At 37.9% G+C, this 18622-nt stretch overlaps 1 protein-coding gene across 4 annotated transcripts in view; it reads left to right on the top strand.

Annotated features, from left to right (window-relative positions):
* The first annotated feature begins 2350 nt into the window (after window positions 1-2350).
* Manba (mannosidase beta) overlaps window positions 2351-18622 on the top strand; it is a 105333-nt gene continuing 89061 nt past the window's right edge. For all 4 annotated transcript variants that reach the window (XR_013155567.1, XR_013155568.1, XM_076864810.2 and 1 more), the window contains exons 1-2: window positions 2351-2629; window positions 17881-17975. Coding sequence is in view for 2 of the 4 variants with exons in the window: in XM_076864810.2 (XP_076720925.2) it covers window positions 2453-2629; window positions 17881-17975 (272 nt within the window). In the remaining 2 variants the exon portion in view is untranslated. The remainder of the gene's footprint in view (window positions 2630-17880; window positions 17976-18622) is intronic.

An 18622-nucleotide genomic window follows, 5' to 3' on the forward strand; every position in this document is an offset into this window, starting at 1 on the left:
AGTTGCCAAGTTGGCCTAGAACTTGCAATCTTCCTGCCTCAGCCTCCCTAGATGCTGGGATTATAGGCATGCGTCAGCATGCCTGTCTTTGACCCCAGTTTTGAGATTAAACAAACCCTGAATCTAACAGAAAATACACATTCAACATGCCATTATACTTTCATTTTCTTCATCTTATAACTTGTGTAATTTATCTCATGGGGTTGGAGCATCCTTGGCTTTGGTATACCATAGTATTCTAATAAGTTTACCAACTTTATATATTTAGAGATGAAGGAAGTATTGTCACATGATAAAAGGCCAAAAAGCTCCTATTGATCTTCTGTGGCAGGACATTGATCCTACAAATCATTTAACCTCTGAAGGACTTGTTTGTCTTTTTAAATCAGGGAACTATCATTTGTCCTAAGTAATTCAAATCTTGGAAAGCATCAAAAGACATGATAAAAAATGGAGTCCATTTTCACCATGTAAGTTCGTAAATACTCATATGACTATTTTAAAAATTGTATTTGGTAACATCACTTTAAACTGCTGAGAAGCTTTGTGATTCCTCTAAATAAAGTTCTTTCTTCAAGGAAATTATGGGCAAAAACTTACCCTATAACAAAATAAATGCTTCATCATGTCATCTGTACCAATCCCAATTTTAGGAAGAGCCCTTTTTAGGACTTTTGATTTTTCTTGGAAACACTCAGTTCTCTAAGTGCAAATAACCTAAACAATGCCATGTTTGGACCCTGGAATCAAAGGTGGAATAATGTCTCTGTTTTTTGTTTTCCTAGAAAATGATTTCTCTTAAACATTTCTTAATAGAAAACAGAATTTATCCACATGTTGGCTTGGATGAATTTGTCTTTGATTTAGCTTCATGGAATCTCTAGGATTTTTGGCACTCTTGTTGATATAAGCCTTGTTATCAGCATTGCACAGACCATGGTTGACCATTTAATGCTATGAACTATGGCATAGAGTTCTGTTCCTATCAAAAGTAAAAATGTTCTTGAAGGAAGGAAGGCTTTGAGTCAGCTACTGCCTTTCATCTGTAATACCAACTGGCTTTACTGAAAGAAGTGTAGGAGGCAGGAGAGGAAGGTTCTGATCCTGTCTGTGGGTGGCTGTATGACATAAAAGTCAACTGACCTCTTTGGACTCAGATCTCCCAGCCTTAAAGTCAGGGTCTGGTAAATCCATAATAACCCTAAGCCAAGGTGCCAGGCTTGTAAAAATACTCACCCTGTAAAAGTAAAGTATCTTCTGTGCCTATAATTCAGGGAATTTCAAAGCCATTAGAAGGCAGAACAAAGTCCAGATTTGATGAGGGTAGAACTTGCAGATAACATCAACACAGGACTAAGCATTTTACACAATGTGAAATTTCCTCTGAACTTCCTAGGATTACTGTAATAACACATCCTTTGCAAAAATTGGACTCAGGTAGATCATGTAACTGCAAGACCTGAACCAGCGTGTTATTTTTTGGATACCTTGGCATTGTTATGGTTTGCCGATATGGTAACTCATTTTAGGCTGATTACCTGAAAAAGGAGTACCTGTCTATATTTTCTACTTCAAGAAATGGAGAGTTTGAAATCTTCCCAAATTCCACAGGTAGTGAGGGCAAGGAAATTTAAACTCACCTACACGTCTTTCCGGAAGCCTCCTTGGTGGGGCTTTATGAAACATAGAACATAGGCCACTAATATCAATACCCAACATGCTGTGTTTTCTCTGCATCAGGCCCTGTGCTATGTGCAACAGACACATTTTCTCGAGTCCTCAAAAACTACCTTGCAAATGATATACTGTTAGCACTTGTTCACTCTTTAAATTAGAGTGGGGGTCTATGAGACCCAAGGGACAAGCTGCAGGAGGTGGGATTGTCTACTGCCAGACAATCCCCTGAAGCGTGGACAAAGGTCTGGGCACATTATGGGGAAAGGAAGTGGTGGGAAGTCTCCTTTTTCTGTCCTTTGTAGCTGTGAGACTCCTCTCTACAAGCGGTCTCCACATATTGTCCATCCCTGATCTCCCACAGACTTGGCGCCACTCTGTTCCCAGGGATGTGTGTGTCTCAATTATCGTACAACATTCTTGCCTTCCGCCACACATACCGGGGAAGCGGGAAGAAACTCTAAAGGAGGACGCAAGCCGCAGGGATCCCCCAGTTTGGAACCGTTAACTAAGGCCGAAGTTCCCGCTCCTGCGAAGCCCGGGTTTCCGCTCAGAGGCCAGGCCACTGCGTCCCAGGCCTGAGGCAGAGAGCGCCCCGCTGACCTGGGGCGGGGCCGGCTCCTGGGGGCGGGGCCTGGGGCCCTGGGGGCGGGGCCGGGGCCCCGGGGTGGGACAGCTAAAGCCTGGGTATTTCAGTAAGACTTGACGGGTGGCTTCGCCGCGGCTTCCCTGAAGCTCAGAATCCGACCTTGGTGGTCCCGGGGCTCCAGCAGCCGAGATGCGCCTCCACCTGCTCCTGCTGCTCGCGCTGTGCGGGGCGGGCTCTACTTCCGGGGCGCTCAGCTACAGCTTAGGAGGAAGCTGGAGGATCCGCAACGGGAATGGCTCGCTGGATCTGTTGGGGACGGTCCCCGGCTGCGTGCACAGCACCTTGTTCCAGCAGGGCTTTATCCAGGTACAGTGTGCGGAACCTGCGCCCGACTTCCCCGAGTGGTTCGAGGGGCCCAGGGACCGCCTGCAGCCCCCGAGCCGGGCCGTTCTCGTCGGTTTGGCACATAACTTCCTCTTTGCATCTTGTGGTCTGGGAGGCGGCACGGGGGTCGGGGATACCCGGGCAGTGGGGTACAGTCTAGATGGCGACTGACCGACCCCAAGCTGGGAGATCAGTAACTCAGGAAAGATGAAGTTTAGATTGAGAAAACAATATTTCTATTCGAGGTTTACTTATTGCCGTAGTCTCGACAGAAGCGCTATACAAAGGACATGTCACTGACAAGCTTATGGTGGGAGATGACTATTCAAACTACCTGGGTGCTGCAGGGGACAATAGCCTTTAGTTAACTAAGAGTTTATCAAGTAATGTCTCAGGTTTTCATTTTTGCTTTTAGGCTACAGAAAGTCAGATTTGGGATTGATAACAGCGCATAGGTTGAGGAGAATGAGACCTACAAAAATAAAACTGGGTTTGTCAGTGTTAGTGTAAATTCTAAATATTTTGGATGGGGGCTGGTGATACTGGAGCCCTTGCACATGCTAAGGATGCACTCTCCAGCTGAGCTACACCCCTAGCCTTAAAGCCTAAAATAAATTTTAAGATGACTGTTCAATGAGGGAATGTGGCAGGCATGTGGGGTGTATGTGTGTTGCATGTGTGCTGCACGTGTGTAGGTCCCCATCGCATAATAGATTCTCCAGCTAACTCTGTTAGACTCCTTGGAGAGATGTTTTCTATTTGGCAGCCTGGGCATCTGGGTTTGCAAACAGATATTCATCTTCCACAGCTTGTTGTTCAATTGCTTCTTATTGTTTTCTCACATCTTGTCTTTGCTCAGGGCACCATGTACTTGATGCTATTATAGTTGCCACCCACGTCCTAATCCTTAGAACAACTCTAGTAAGTAGGTGTTCTTACCTGGGTTTTATGGATGATATGGAGTTACCTATCTTAGAAGAAATTAGAGAACAGGCCCAGGATCACACAGCAATGAAGTTGATAGAAATGGAATTCTAATTCAAGTTGGACCCAACTTCATAGTCTAGATTCTATACTCTATTTTGCTTACCAAGGTGTTTTTTTTTTTTTTTTTTTTAAATCATGCCTTTTCGAGTCATGTAGTTGATCATTAGGAGTATAGTATCATAAGTTTACTTCAATGACAGGGTAAAATGTATGATCTGGTACTTGTTAGTACTCACCTGCTTCAGGTGTATTTCAGAAAGGAAGTGAATGTTGTAATAATGAGACTGTCCAGAATGTTCTTAGGGAAATCATTCTCCAGCTTAAGTACTTTATTTTTAGTTAATAAAGTACTGTGACATGGACCATAGCTGACCTTGGTGCCTGTGGCTTAATTATACCTGCTTTGAGAATGCCTATGTTTGTCTGCAGGGTCTCTGTTTGCTTTGTTTTAGTAGTAGACTTTAATCAGTGGAAAATCTGAGAGCCCAACTTAACTGTAGAACAAACAGGAATTGCTCACTTGGGTTTGTTGATGGACTGGATGAAAGAAGAGAGAGAAAGAGGAGTAAAGGAAAACTTCAGGATTTTTTTTTTTTTTTTTAAATCTAAGCTGCTGGCTAAATGAAATTGCATTACTGAGAGGCATTGTGACCAGCTTGGCCTGTTTCATAGGTGATTGTTTGGGTTTCCTGATAAAAGCTCAACCTTAGGTGTGGAGGTATAAAAGGAACTTTCTTTCCACTCCCTAGGGATTCAATAATTTGATTGTACAAAGTAGATTGACAATGGGCAGATTAATAGGAGAAAAGGCAAATGAATTTGAAAATGCAAGAACAAAGGAACCATACAAAATAGGAAATTCAAAGGAGGGTCAGATGGTTGAAACTTAAATACCCACTTCACAGGGGAGAGGGGAGTGAAGGATATAAGGCAATTTTAAAGAAAGAGTAAATGATTTTTAGGGAAGATGAATAGGCCCAAACAACAAACAGTAGTCCAGTGGGAAGTTTGCTTGGGCTTTGAATATGGTGTCAATTCTAGCCTTTTCTTCTTTCTAGTTAATCTTTTGGGGGATCCAGCTTTTAGGTAGATAGGGGAATGTAATGTTTACCACCAACTAGGCAAGTGGGATAGAAGCCAAGAAACCAAGGAAGACACCTGGAGGTGGGATATGACGTATAGTGTTTTTTGAGAAATGTTTACAAGGGAAGTACAGTGGTGACAGGCTGGACAGCCAGATGTTCACCAGTGGCAATAGGATAGACAGGTGTTTCACCAGGAATTCCACTTGCAATGGGCTAGACAGGTATACCTCTGCTCCATGCAGTGCCTCCTATACCTCCCCAGAAAGCTGCGCACCTCTATACCTCAGGATGCTTCTTCCGGGGCCAGCTTCCTGGACAAACACTTCCCTCTCCACAATGCTCTGATCTGTTCCATTATTGCAGGGAGAGGTTTTATAGTTTAGATTACAGAAGAAGCATCACCTTAGCTTGCTTTGTCCTATTGCATTAGCAACATCCCAAGGAACTTGGTGTGCCTCCAAGAAGCCAGCTCTCTACAGATAACATTAACCTTATCCTAATTCCCAGCATACATGAGAGTCAGTGTCCTTCAAGAAAATGTGTTATCTGGGAATGGGACTCAGTGGAAGAGGGCTTGCCTCACATGCACCAGGTCCTGGATTCAATCCCTAGCACTATAAAAAAAATAGACAATATGTATCTGGACATTTCTTTCAGACTCTCTGTCTTAGTTTCCTTGACTTGGCTAGATATTTAGGAATAGAAAGGGCCATTCAGTAACATGGTGTTTTACTGTCCCCTGTTCTTTAAGGATGGCACAGGGGAACTTCAGAGAAAGCCCCTTCCTGCACTTTGGGAGGCAAAGAAGAGGAGAGATGAGGGGAGAATTGAGGTTTGAGGGGTGAGAGTAGGTGTTAAAGGTCAGATAGACCTTAGTTCTATTTTGGGGTATGGTTTTCTGAGCCCAACAGGTATCTTGGAGAGATTGCACTCCCTATTATTTATTTGGCCTATTGTGTCATGCAGTAATAGGCATTAGAAATAGCAAGGAAATGAATAAGACTCGAGTTTCTATTTTGTGAGAATTTAGTGAGGCAGAAACCTAACAAATTGCTATATAATATGAGAAGTGCATAGATAAGGGGACTCTTGTTAGGAATGTTCTCAGCTTTCCTGTGCAATTTCTCATTTGTATAAATTTTGAAAATATTATTTTTTTAAAAGGTATTTTTAGTGTGCCCAAACTGGAAGATATAAATAATAATAAGAAAAGTTGTACACCTGACTTCCAGACATAACCACTATTAAAATTTAAAAAGATATTATGTCCATATTATTCAGTGTCAATTGGAGATAATAAATTCATAATCTGAATTAATAAATATTAGTGTTGGGCTGGGGTTGTGGCTCAGCGGTAGAGTACTTGCTTAGCATGTGTGAGGCACTGGGTTCAATTCTCAGCACTGCATATAAATAAAGGCATCAAAACTAAGAGAGAGAGAGAGAAGAGAGAGAGAGAAAGAGAGAGAATATTGCTTAAAAAAGATATTATATCTATTCAGAACTTTTCTATACCTACACATTTATAAGTATTTAAACATATGGTTTAACAACTTTTTATATTTAGTATTTTGTGATACTCATATTTAATAAGCATATTTCTACAAACCATGTTTAATGACTCTTTTCTTCCACCGTACACATTTACCTTTATCTGTAATCCATCACTTATTATTGGATGATTAGAGCTGACTCCATCTTTTTCTGTTTATAGGGAACTATCCTTTAAGCTACATTTTAGAGTATATCCTTATTTTCTTAGACAAATATTTAGAAAAAGAATAGTTAATTCAAAGAGAATGCAGTTTTAAAGTTTTTGTATGCACCTCTAAGTTGTTCATCATAAAACTATAGTAATTGTACACTCCCATAATCATTTTATTAGATTGCTTATTTTAGGTGATAGCTTTGAATATTAGTTAAAAGAAACAGTAACAACAAAACCAGTTTACCTGTTTTCTCTGATGTGCAGATGCCAATTCACAATAAAGGGGTGGGGCTAGGGAAGAGGTACTTTGGATTAGGCCCAGGGAAGTGAAAGGAGGGGAGGGAGTATGGGGGTAAGAATGATTGTAGAATGAATGGGACATTAACCTATGTGCATACATGATTACATGACGAGTGTAACTCCACATCATGTACAACCAGAAGAATGAGAAGTGATAACTCCGTTTATATATGGTGTGTCAAAATGCATTCTACTATCACGGGTAACTAATTAGAACCACAACAAAACCCAATTTACCTTTAGGTGAGGTTAAATACTTTTGATGTTTATTAACTATGTTTGCTAGTCATTTGGGGGTTATTCATATTCTTTATTTATCATCTTTTTAAATACAAACTTTAAGATCTTTTTACATGTTACGTATTTTCAAAGATTTCCCATTTATTAATGATATATTTTTCATGTAGCTGTTTTAAAGTTTTATATAGATATATTTAAAAAAATTTTTGTAGTTGTATATGGATACAATGCTTTTATTTTATTTGTTTATTTTATGTGGTGCTCTAAGGATCGAACCTAGTGCCTCACATGGGCTAGGCAAGCACTCTGCCACTGAACTACAGCCCCAGCCCAACATTCTTTTTTGATTGTTACTTTGGTCAGTGTATTAGTCAATTTTCCATTATTATAATGAAGAATTGAGACTGGGTACTTAATACAGGAAAAGATAGTGTTTATTTAACTAACAGTTTTGGAGGCTGAAGTCCAAACAGCATTTGCTAGCTCTGCAGAAGTCCTGTTGGCTATGTTACATCACTGCAGATGGCATCACAGGGCAGCCTGTGTGAGGGGGGAGAGCATAAGGGCAGGGGCCAATCAGAACCTCCCACCAGGCCCCATCTCTTAAAGGACCCACCACCTCCCAACATCCAAACTTACACACAGGAACTTTTGGAAAACAAATCACATGCAAACCATAAAAGATAGTATGCTTAGAAAGCATATCCCCCTATTTGTATGGTTCCTCTTCTATATATAAAAATCTGACATTGATTTTTTAAATGGTTAATAAGTTGTTCATATCCCATGATTTGAACAATTTCTCTTTTATTCACTAAAGTGTTAATTTTATTATGTACCAAATTCTCATACACTGATATAATTTTCTTATTCCTTCTCTTTTAATCTTTTAAAAAGAATTATAAACGTTTAATCTTTACTATGCAAAAAATTATGTAGTTCCCAGTGGCTTGATTGGATGATGCAGAAGGATCACATGTTCAAAACCAGCTTCAGCAACTTGTAAGACCCTAGCAACTGAGACCCTCTCTCAAAATAAAAAGATAAAAAGAGCTGGGAATGTGCCTCAGTGGTTAAGTGCCCCTGGGTTTAATTCCCAGTACAAAAAAAAAAAAAAAAAGAAAAGAAAAGCACACTGTAAAACAAAAATAACCACTATAAAATGTTTACAGTTTATCTTTCCAGATATTCTGTAAGTATGTACAATAATAGAAAAATGAAGCAATTGTCTAAGATGGTTTTGTAAGCTGTTTTTTTTTTCATTTAAAATATATGATGAATATCTTTCTGTGCCTGTGTTTATAAATATAAATCCAAAAGAATTTTCAGTAACCACCTGGGCCCCATTATAAAGATGTACTTTCCTCAAAATATACACTTAAAAAAATAGAAGAAAATATATCATAAATTTATAAGTATACATGTGTTAAAAAGGGATGGGTACCAGATATTTTTTCTCTAAAGTTTACTATTACCGTATATTCTTCTCATGTAATTTGGAAAAAATGACTAAAGAAGGACATTTTTAAACAGGCAAATATACAAAATATAAGCCATAATATCATATCATAGGAGCAACACATGTGATTAATAGTTTTAATCATTCTGCTGAGAGGCCTTAATCTGCAGGTTATCATTCATAAATACATTCTAATAACATGTACTTAAGAGTGGATTAATGTACATTTTTATATTCTTTTAAGTTGCAAAGAAGCAATTTCCATTTGAATATATATATATATATATATATATATATATATATGTTTAAATTAATTATATTAATTATATTTGAAGGAAGTGAAACAAATCACAAAGTGTACTTTTTTTTTTTTTTTTTTTTTGATACTGGGGATTGAACTCAGGGGCACTCAATCACTGAGCCACACCCCAGCCCTATTTTGTATTTTATTTATGGGCAGGAGCTCCCTGAGTTGCTAAGCACCTTGCCATTGCTGAGGCTGGCTTTGAACTCACGATCCTCCTTGTCTCAGCCTCCCAAGCCACTGGGATTACAGGTGTGTGTCACCGAACCTAGCATTCCATGTGAATATTTTTTAAACTTACGGTAAATTTCAAAGAGATGCTAAAATAGAAATAGCAAAGTGAACTTCCCTTTATCTGTTACCTGGCTTCAACAATTATCAATTTATGGCTAATTTTGTTTCTTCCCCCACCCAGTACACTACTACTTATTATTTTGAAGCACTTTCAGACATATTATTCCATCCACAAATATTTTGGCTTGGCTTTTTAAAGGTAAGGACTTTCTTATTAAAAAACATAATTACAATACCATTTTCACCTATGGAATATTTTGATGTGTTTCATAATAGGAAGGCTCATAATTATGGTCCAAAATGACTAAACATAAATTCATTCTGAAAACAGAAGATACTTTCCTAGGTATCAGACTAACCATCCACATAGGTCTTAGGCACTACAAATGGAATGTCTTTATTTGATCATTTTATGATGGGAAATGATCTCAAAATTGTTTAGGAAAAGGACTCATTTAATGATCCATATGTTTTCTTCTAAAAGTTTGACTGTTTAAACCATGTGTGACATTGTGAAGATAAATTAGCTAATGACTGCATGCAATATTATGCTAAATTTAAACAGAAATAATTGTAAATTCATAATATCAGTTTCTGGGAAGACAGAATTATGAGGTCTTTAAGCCCTCATTTTTTATTTTAAAAAAGTTTATTTTTTTGAAAAAAAATCTGATTCTTAAACCTGGTCATATACTTCCACATTTGATGCCACACAGGGTTTGTTTGGACAATGGGAAGATTGACTTAATTTGACCCAACACTGAGAATCAAAGGACCATCTAAGGTAGAATTTTTAGGTGGGGTACTTGTTGGTCTTTATCACATGTAAGTGTATATAATCAATATAGGCTACAAAATTCATTTTCATGTAATATTTATTTGATGTCTTACATGTTTGATACACTTTTCTGGGCTCTTTCAGTACAATTGTTCAATAACTCTGTGGGAAGGATACACAAAGCCTCACAAGAGAAGTTATTGCCCAAGATCATCCATTTAATAAATGATGGAGCAGTGATTCAAACCCATATTTCTTTTCACCTATCATGGTGCCTATTAGCAGAAAGAGTAAATAGCCACCCAGTAAGGCCAAGGAAGAATAGAAGTTCAGTGGATTTGACAAAGGGGAATGAAGGAAAGGGAGAAGGGATGGGAATACGAAAGACAGTAGGATGAACTGGACATAATTTTCCTATGTTCATATATGAATACACCAACAATGAAACTCCACACGTACAACCACAAGAATGGGATCCTAGCTGGGTGTGGTGGCACACGCCTGTAATCCCAGTGGCTCTGGAGGCTGAGGCAGGAGCATTGTGAGTTCAAAGCCAGCCTCTGCAAAAGTGAAGTGCTAAGCAACTTAGTGAGACCCTGTCTCTAAATAAAATACAAAATAGGGCTAGGGATGTGGTTCAGTGGTTGAGTGCCCCTGAGTTCAATCCCCAGTACCAAAAAAAAAAAAAAAAAAAAAAAAAAATCCTGATTAGAATAATTTAAATATACTTTACTGTCATGTATATCCAAAAATATCAAATAAAAAATAAAATGCAAAAAAGTAAATAGTTAGCTAAGAAAACAATCATTGTTTTAATTTTAAAATGTCCAAATGAAAATTGTGACAAAACACAATATACTGTTGTTCAAAATTTGCCACCCAAAGCATCCCATTTGCTAAAATTTTTAGTAAATGCAACTATTGCCTGAGGATTAATCCACATATTGCTTCTGTCACTCTTCTCTCCTGGTTTTCAGTGAGAAATTCTGCTCCATTTTCACCTGAATGTCCTTGTGGTATATGAAACTCAATATATCTGAATCTCTTTGATCATTTTATGATAGGAAATGATCTCAGAATTGTTTAGGAAAAGGACTCATTTAATGATCCATATGTTTTCTTCTAAAAGTTTGACTGCTTAAACCATGTATGACATTGTGGAGATAAATTAGCTAATGACTGCATGCAATATTATGCTAAATTTAAACAGAAATAGTTGTAAATTCATAATATCAGTTTCTGGGAAGACAGAAGTGAAGTGAAGTGATCTCAATCTTAAATTTCTCTTACTGTACCTATCTCTAATAAAAGCATGAGTATTTTCTTAGTGAACTAGACCCAGAATCTTGGTGCCATTTATTTTTATTTTTATTTCTTTTCATGTTATCAGGTACTAGATTTTGTGGTCCAACCTACATCACCTTACCACCTACAACATTTTATAACCATTTTATCCTAGTCATTTCTACTGCTATCACCTTAACATTGTTTTTTTTTCAAAAAAATAAGTCAGTTAATTTTAATGACTTTTTGAAATAGAGCATATAAATGGTAAAAACTTTTAAAAGTAGGATATTTAATGAAAGCAAGTCTTCTATCACTGCCTTCTAGTTCATCAGTTCCTTCCAGAGAAACAATCAGTATCTTATGTATTCTTCTGGATAAACATATGACATATATCATCTATAGACTTATCTGTTTCCCTCCACAAATGATGGCATTATATATCTGTATTTTATACTTCCATTTGATTTGATAAATCTTAGAAATCATTTCAGATCAGTACATATAATAGAAACGACAACTCTCATTATTGAGTGCTCACTGGGAGCCAAGAATGGTTCTAAGCACTTTTCAAAATTATCTCTTATCATCTTTGTAGTGATCTGTGAGGCATGTAGGTACAGTTATTACTTCCATTCAGGATCCGAGAAAATGGAGGTATACAGGTGCTTTATGAGCTTCACAAGGTCCACAAGTACCAGGGTTGAGTTGAGGTACAAATGTATTAATAAATGACCATCTCACTGCCTCTTCTACCATCACCTCTTCATTTCAGAGGCAGCAGCCATCTCTGTGGAACTCTTCAACTGTCCAACTCACTCCCTGAGCAAGTATGGTCTCCTGTTCTTACCCTCCTATTGGTTAAGAATCCTTCCACCATCTTTCCCCTACCCCAACCCCTCCCCTTCCTTCCATACCCTCTGTCCAATCCAAAGTTCCTCCATTCTTCCCTTCCCGCCCCATGCCCCTTTTACTTATCAGAGAAAACATTTGGCCTTTGGTTTTTTGGGATTGGCTTACCTTACTTAGGATGATGTTCTTCAAGTCCATCCATTTTCCTGTAAAATAAATACAAAATTAATTAATTTTTAAAAAGTATATCAAATATCTAATAAAAATTCCCAATTAAAAAAAAAAGAATCCTTCCCTGCATTTATTTCTAGACTTTCGTGAGTTCTAGCTTCTGGGAACTTGCTGTTAGCTGTAGTGTGAGGGGATGAAGTTACTTACCTGTGTCTCTTTAAGGTCCCTTTCATGATGCTTGGCACTTAGCAGTGGGCTTAGCAAATTGTCTCGTTTTTCCTTGTTACTTTGTAGTCTCTCTGGTCAGAAAAATAAGGAGCCCCCTTAAATTGCAATTCCTTTTTACCCAGAGTGGTGTTCGATGGAAGCAGTATTTATGAAGATAAGGATTTTAGAAAAAGAATAATGTTCAGGCTGAACAAAATGTTTCAACTAACTGGTGGACTGTACCTACGCACCTTTTGAAGTAAGAATCATAGCTGAAGATTGTATCTAACAATAACCAATATTTGGAGAGTTTATCTCCTCCTTCCTTTCTCTCTTTCTCTCTCTCTCTCTCTCTCTTTTTTTTTTTTGTGATGTTGTGGAATGCACCTAGGGCTTCATGAATGCTAGGTAAGCACTCTACCACTGAGTTACAACTCCAACCCTAGCATTTTCTTTCTTTATTTTTTATTATAATAGTACTTAAGTAGTTCATGGAAATTTATATGCACACAGGTTTGATCCTTTTTTTTTTTTTTTTGCAGTACTGGGGATTGAACAAGGGTCTTGCACATGTTAGACAAGCACAGTACTTCTGAATTATATCTCAGCCATGTGTTTATGATATGAATAGTATGTACCTACTATCCAACTTATAAGCCTGCATGTCACTGATACATTGCAGTTATTTGCCTCTCCCCAGTCTCATTGCCTGCTCTCTCAAAGGTATCCACTGTGTTAGTCAGCTTTTCATCATTATAAAAAGTACCTGAGTTAATCAACTTATAAAGAAAAAAGGTTGATTCTGCAATCTGTATACGGGGTAAAAATGGGAGTTCATAACCCACTTGAATCAAAGTGTGAAATATGATATGTCAAGAACTATGTAATGTTTTGAACAACCAACAATAAAAATTAAAAAAAGAAAAGAAAAAAGGTTTGTTTGGGCTTTCAGTTTTGCAGATGTCATTTCATGAACAATTGGTCCTGTTGTTTTGGGCCTGTGGTGCACATCATGGTGACAGTGCATGGTAGAGCACATCAACTTACCTTATGTGTGAGAAGCCAAAAAGAGGAAGGAGAAAAGCAGATGAGCTCCCCTGCATCCCCTTCAAGGGCACACCCACAATGACCAGGCTCCCTCTTAAAGGGTCCACCACCTTCCAATAGTGCCATGCTGTGGACCAAGCTTTTATACCATATGGACATTTTGGGGGCTTTTAAGATCAAAGCTAAGCCAGACACAATAGTGCATGCCTATAATCCCAGCAATTTGGGAGGCTGAGGCAGGAGGATCACAAGTTCAAGGCTAGCTTGAGCAACTTAATGAGACCCTCAGCAACTTAGCAAAACCTTGTCTCAAAGTAAAACAAACAAACAAACAAAAAAAACCTTGGGGATGTAATGTAGCTCAGTGGTAGAGCATTCAATCCCCAGTATAATGGGAGGGGGTTAAAAAATATCCAAGCTATATATTACTATTCTGAATTATTATTTCCTTACTTTTTACAAATTAAGGTTTTACCAAATATCTGTGTATCTTAATCAATACATTGTTTAGTTTTGCTTGTTTTCTTAACATTTATTTGCTTATTATTTTTGTCAAACTATCCCAGAAGATGCAATGGTTATAAATTCTTTCTTTATTTGACCTAGTTATATGTGAATATATGTCAGACTTTGGGAGAAAGCAGAATTTGGGAGGAATATCTATGCCTGGTTGAGTAGTCTGTACATCTATAACCAGTCTATATATCTATAATAAATGGAGGCCAGAAGCTTACTGAGAAAATAAGACTAATGCTGTCATTTAGTTGCTCTGATGATACCTGGTTTGTTGATATGTTGTAAGTTGGGTAAATATCAATTATAAATAACCAGCTCAGGCACACACATGCCATATTTATCTCATGGTTCGTGCTTTATAAATAGCATTGACATTGTAAGTACTGATGGTGTTTATGACACTAATGGCTCTACTAGGTAATGATTACGTGTGTGGACTCTGAGACACATTTCCTAGGTCTGAGTCAGTGCTCCATAATTTAATTGCTGCTTGCCTTTGAGCCTTGAATTCTTTGTGAGTAAATGGGAATGATAATTGTACCTACCTAGTAGGGTCACAGGCAGTAACTTTTAGCTATGATTTTGAATGTTGCAGATGTCATCTGACATAAGAGTGTAAATAAATGTGACATGAAGCATATAATCTAGTCCAAAGAAATGGTGTTAGACTAAGCTGGTTTCTTTTTGCTTGGTCACTGGACCTCAGGAAAGACACTTCAGCTTTTGGAACTTTAGTTTCTTCCTCTGTAAAATGATATTTACTGTATGTGTTTATTATGAAGATAAGAATATATGAGTGCCTGTTTGGAGGGTGATATACAGTACATGGTCAGCAATAATACTGTTATTGGTCTTAGGGTTCATGGGTTTGCTTAATAGCTTGGTGATATACCTGGGTCCTCAGTATTAAAAGTTAACACTGAGCTGCTATTTGCTTTAAATAGGACTCAGAATTTTAATATGATTCTAGGGGGTTGGATAAATCTGGAACTAAATTAACATTTGGAGTAGTTATTATAAATGTAATCTAAGCCTCTGCAACTGTTTTATATGGTATTTTTCATTAGTAAGAACAAAATTTGTAATAGGCTATCTTTTATAGAGCAGTTATAGATCATGAGCAAAATTGAATGGAAAGAACAGAGTGTTCCCTATCCCACACTAGCACAGCTTCCCTCCTATGGACATTCCCCACCAGAGTGATACAAAGTGGTGCATTTGTTACAATCAATGCACCAACACTGAAACGTCATTATCACCCAAGGTCCACACTTTGCATCTGGGCTCACTTTTTATTGTACAGTCAGTGGATTAGGACAAATGTATAATGGCACACATATACCACTATAGAACAACACAGAATGGTTTCACTGCTTAAACATCCTCTGTGTTCCGACTATTCATCCCTCCTTCTCTTTCAACCCTTGGCAGCCACTGATCTTTTACCGTCTCGTGTAGTTTTGCCTTTTCTGTGTTAAAAGACAAAATTATGACAACAAATTTAAAGGTTCAGTGAGCTTTTATTCACAATTTATGAACCAGAACCACCTCCATTCTCTAAAAAGGAATGAGACCTCCCACTCATTGGCGGAACAGTAGGAGGTTTTAAGATGGCAACAGGCAAACAGATAATAGGAAAAAAAACATATTGGGTTCCTTTTCTTTTAAGAGTTAAAGCAGAGAGGACTTCTTTATTGCGCTAAATTCCACGAACCGGAATACCCTGTTTTTAGAAAAACCTTGTCTGTTTGGGGATCTACCTGCTTCCTTAAAGTTTGTTTGATTATATGGCATTTCACATGAGTGATGCCATTTTGTTCTGGTCTGGTCTGGTCTGGTCTGTTGGGGCTTAGGGCAGGAGCTCAGTTCCAGACAGATTTTTGTTGAAAAACGTCATGTATTTGCAATTATACAGTATGGCGATTTCTCAGATTGGGTTCTCTCAAGTCAAAGAAACATTTTAACCTGTAAATTCTGTTTGTATATGAAAAAATGTACCTAGAAAGATTACCCTCTTGAACTGAACATGCAGCTTCCTCTGAGGACCTGGAAGACAGGATGGGGACTTGAGGTTTGACAGCCAGAGGGCCAGCCAGCCCTGGGCTTGTTGTGTTGAGATGTTGTGGCAGAGTTGCTCTCACACGTTACTTCTCATGATATTTTTAACTGTATTGGACTAAGTCCACAATGTAGAGTTATAAATAGGGGTCTGGTAGAGACACATGGCTAAGTTAACAATTAAGTGCCTCTTCAAACCTGTGTCCTTAAATATTTGTTCCATGTTTATTCATTGGAGAGGCTGTGTCCTGTGTGTGGGGTGAGAAGGAAAAGAGGCAAGTTAGTTGGGCCTGACACACACCTTTTAACAGAATAAAACCTTACCATTAACCAGTACTTAAAAATCAGTTTGATAGCCAGGTGCGGTGGCAGAGGCCTGTAATCCCTGTGATTCGGGGGGCTGAGGCAGGAGGATCTCAAGATCAAAGCCAGGCTCAGCAACTTAGTGAGGTCCTAAGCAACTTAGTGAGACCCTATCTCAAAATAAATAATAATAATAATAATAAAAAGGCTCAATGGTGGAGTGCCCCTGGATTTAATCCCTGCTACTAAAAAAAAAAAAATCAGTTTGATAATTACCAATTGTTATTGAATCTCATTATTTACTCTCTCTCCTGTAGGTTATAGAAACATTTCTTCCATTTAGGAGCAGTTTGTGGCTGACTGCTCCTATCTTGATCTTGATACACACACACTCAGTGATGCTCTAGTGCCTCTGACAGATTGGTGTCCAGGACAGCTGTCAGCTGGCCACTGCCAGCCTAACCAGGTCATTTAGCTCTTACCTTTGTGGAAACTGGACAAAGTTGGTTTTTCCTCCATCTGGAGTTGTATTCCCTAAGTTAATAACCCCTGACCCTGTCCATGATGATGGGGGGAGTCCCTCTGTACCCACACAGCTTTCTTCTCTGCAGCCATGGTGAGGTTCACAGACGAACTGAAAAGCTTCACTTACTACTGTCTGTTCTGCTGTCTGCCTGGGAGCCCTTTTATGAAAGGTCAAAGGTGGAAAATGGGTAGGGAAAGAATGATACGGAGATTATGAAAGGGAGGATGTGGGGGCTAGACATTCAACTGAATCAAGATATGTGAACACTTAGGAGGCTAGTCTTAGGCAAGGGATGGCCAGTGTTTTCAGTAAAGTGCTAGATAATAAACATTTTTTACTTTTGAGGCCATATGATCTCTGTCATCTCTACTTGGCTCTGCTACTGCAGCATGAAACAATCGTATATAATATGTAAAGGCACAGGCATGTCTGAGTGCCAATGAAACTTTCATTTGTGGACACATGTCCATTCTTAGCTTGCTGGCCACACAAAAACAGGCAGGGAGCTGCATTTGGCTGGTGGGTAGCAGTTTGCATATCAGATCAAGGATAATATAGGAAACCTTCTGTTTTGTAAGTTTATCTGTGTGTGTGCTGTGTGTTCTCTATAGACATCATTTGTGTGCCACTTAGAAAAGTTAATGAAAAAATTAACTTTGGAAATAATAAAGGAATCCAAAGAATGGGAGTTTTACTGACCTTTGGGCAGTAGAAGAGAAGTGTGCCCCCTGGAGGCCAGCGAGGTAGTGGCAGCAATAAGCAAAGTGGGAACTAAAAGGCCTTGAGAGTGCTGGCTATTATCAAAACTGTCTTTCAGTCTCGCCTAATACTTTAGAAGTTTTGTCAGAATTAACAAGTGCTACCAATCTTAGTCTCCACACGTTCTTTGATAATTAAACCATATTATTTATATCTCAAACGTTTCCATTTTCAGGTGTTTTGTTGGAATTTTTTTCCTCCACATTTTTCATTGTTAACGATCTGACCTTTTTGTTCTCTTAGGCCAAGAGCTCATTAATTTTTAGGTGATCAATAACTGTTGTTAGAAATTTGTTTTATTGATTTATTTTTATATACTTAGCTGTCTACAATAATTTTTATCTTTTGCCAACAGGATCCTTACTATGGATTTAATGACCTTAACTACAGATGGATTTCCTTGGATAACTGGATTTATAGCAAGGAATTTAAAATTCCTTTTGATAGCAGGTACATACACAATAGTAATTTGTACATATACTATAGTTATTATTTGAGCTTTCTTTTACCTTTGCTTAGGTTGCATATCAGAGAATTAAGTCAGATTAAAGCCTTTTACTAAAATAAGAGTGAATGTGTATGTGTGCTGTGTGCCACTGATCATTATTCATGAAATCATGTTTTATGGAATCATTTGTCCAATGATTATAATGAAGTTACTTAGACCTCGTCAGTTCTCCTATGTAAATTTCCTCTTCTCCACCCTCTCCCCAGTAACCAGTAAGTGTATGTATGCATTTTATAGCATTGTTAAATAGAATCAGAGATACTTGATTTGTACTGTGTGGTGCTGACCAGCTACTGAGACTATGACCTTGGATTTATGCCATATTATAAGGCCATAAAGAGAACTACAGTTACTATTTTCAGTAATGCTCTGTGTTATTATAAGCATATATTTCTATATAAAGAAGAATGTAATTTAAGCATATATACCACCATTATTATTAAATTTTAAAAATTTTCTGTCCCCTTTATATGAAACTTTTTGGTAATTATTTTCTAGTCTCTTAAAAAACTAATTCAGAACTTAGTATCATGCTTAGTATCATGGAGTTACTAGGCTCCAGGCTTTTATTTTCAAATGATTTATAACA

The sequence above is a fragment of the Callospermophilus lateralis genome, chromosome 8, assembly GCF_048772815.1.
Source record: "Callospermophilus lateralis isolate mCalLat2 chromosome 8, mCalLat2.hap1, whole genome shotgun sequence".
In the NCBI taxonomy this organism is placed as follows: Eukaryota; Metazoa; Chordata; class Mammalia; order Rodentia; family Sciuridae; genus Callospermophilus; species Callospermophilus lateralis.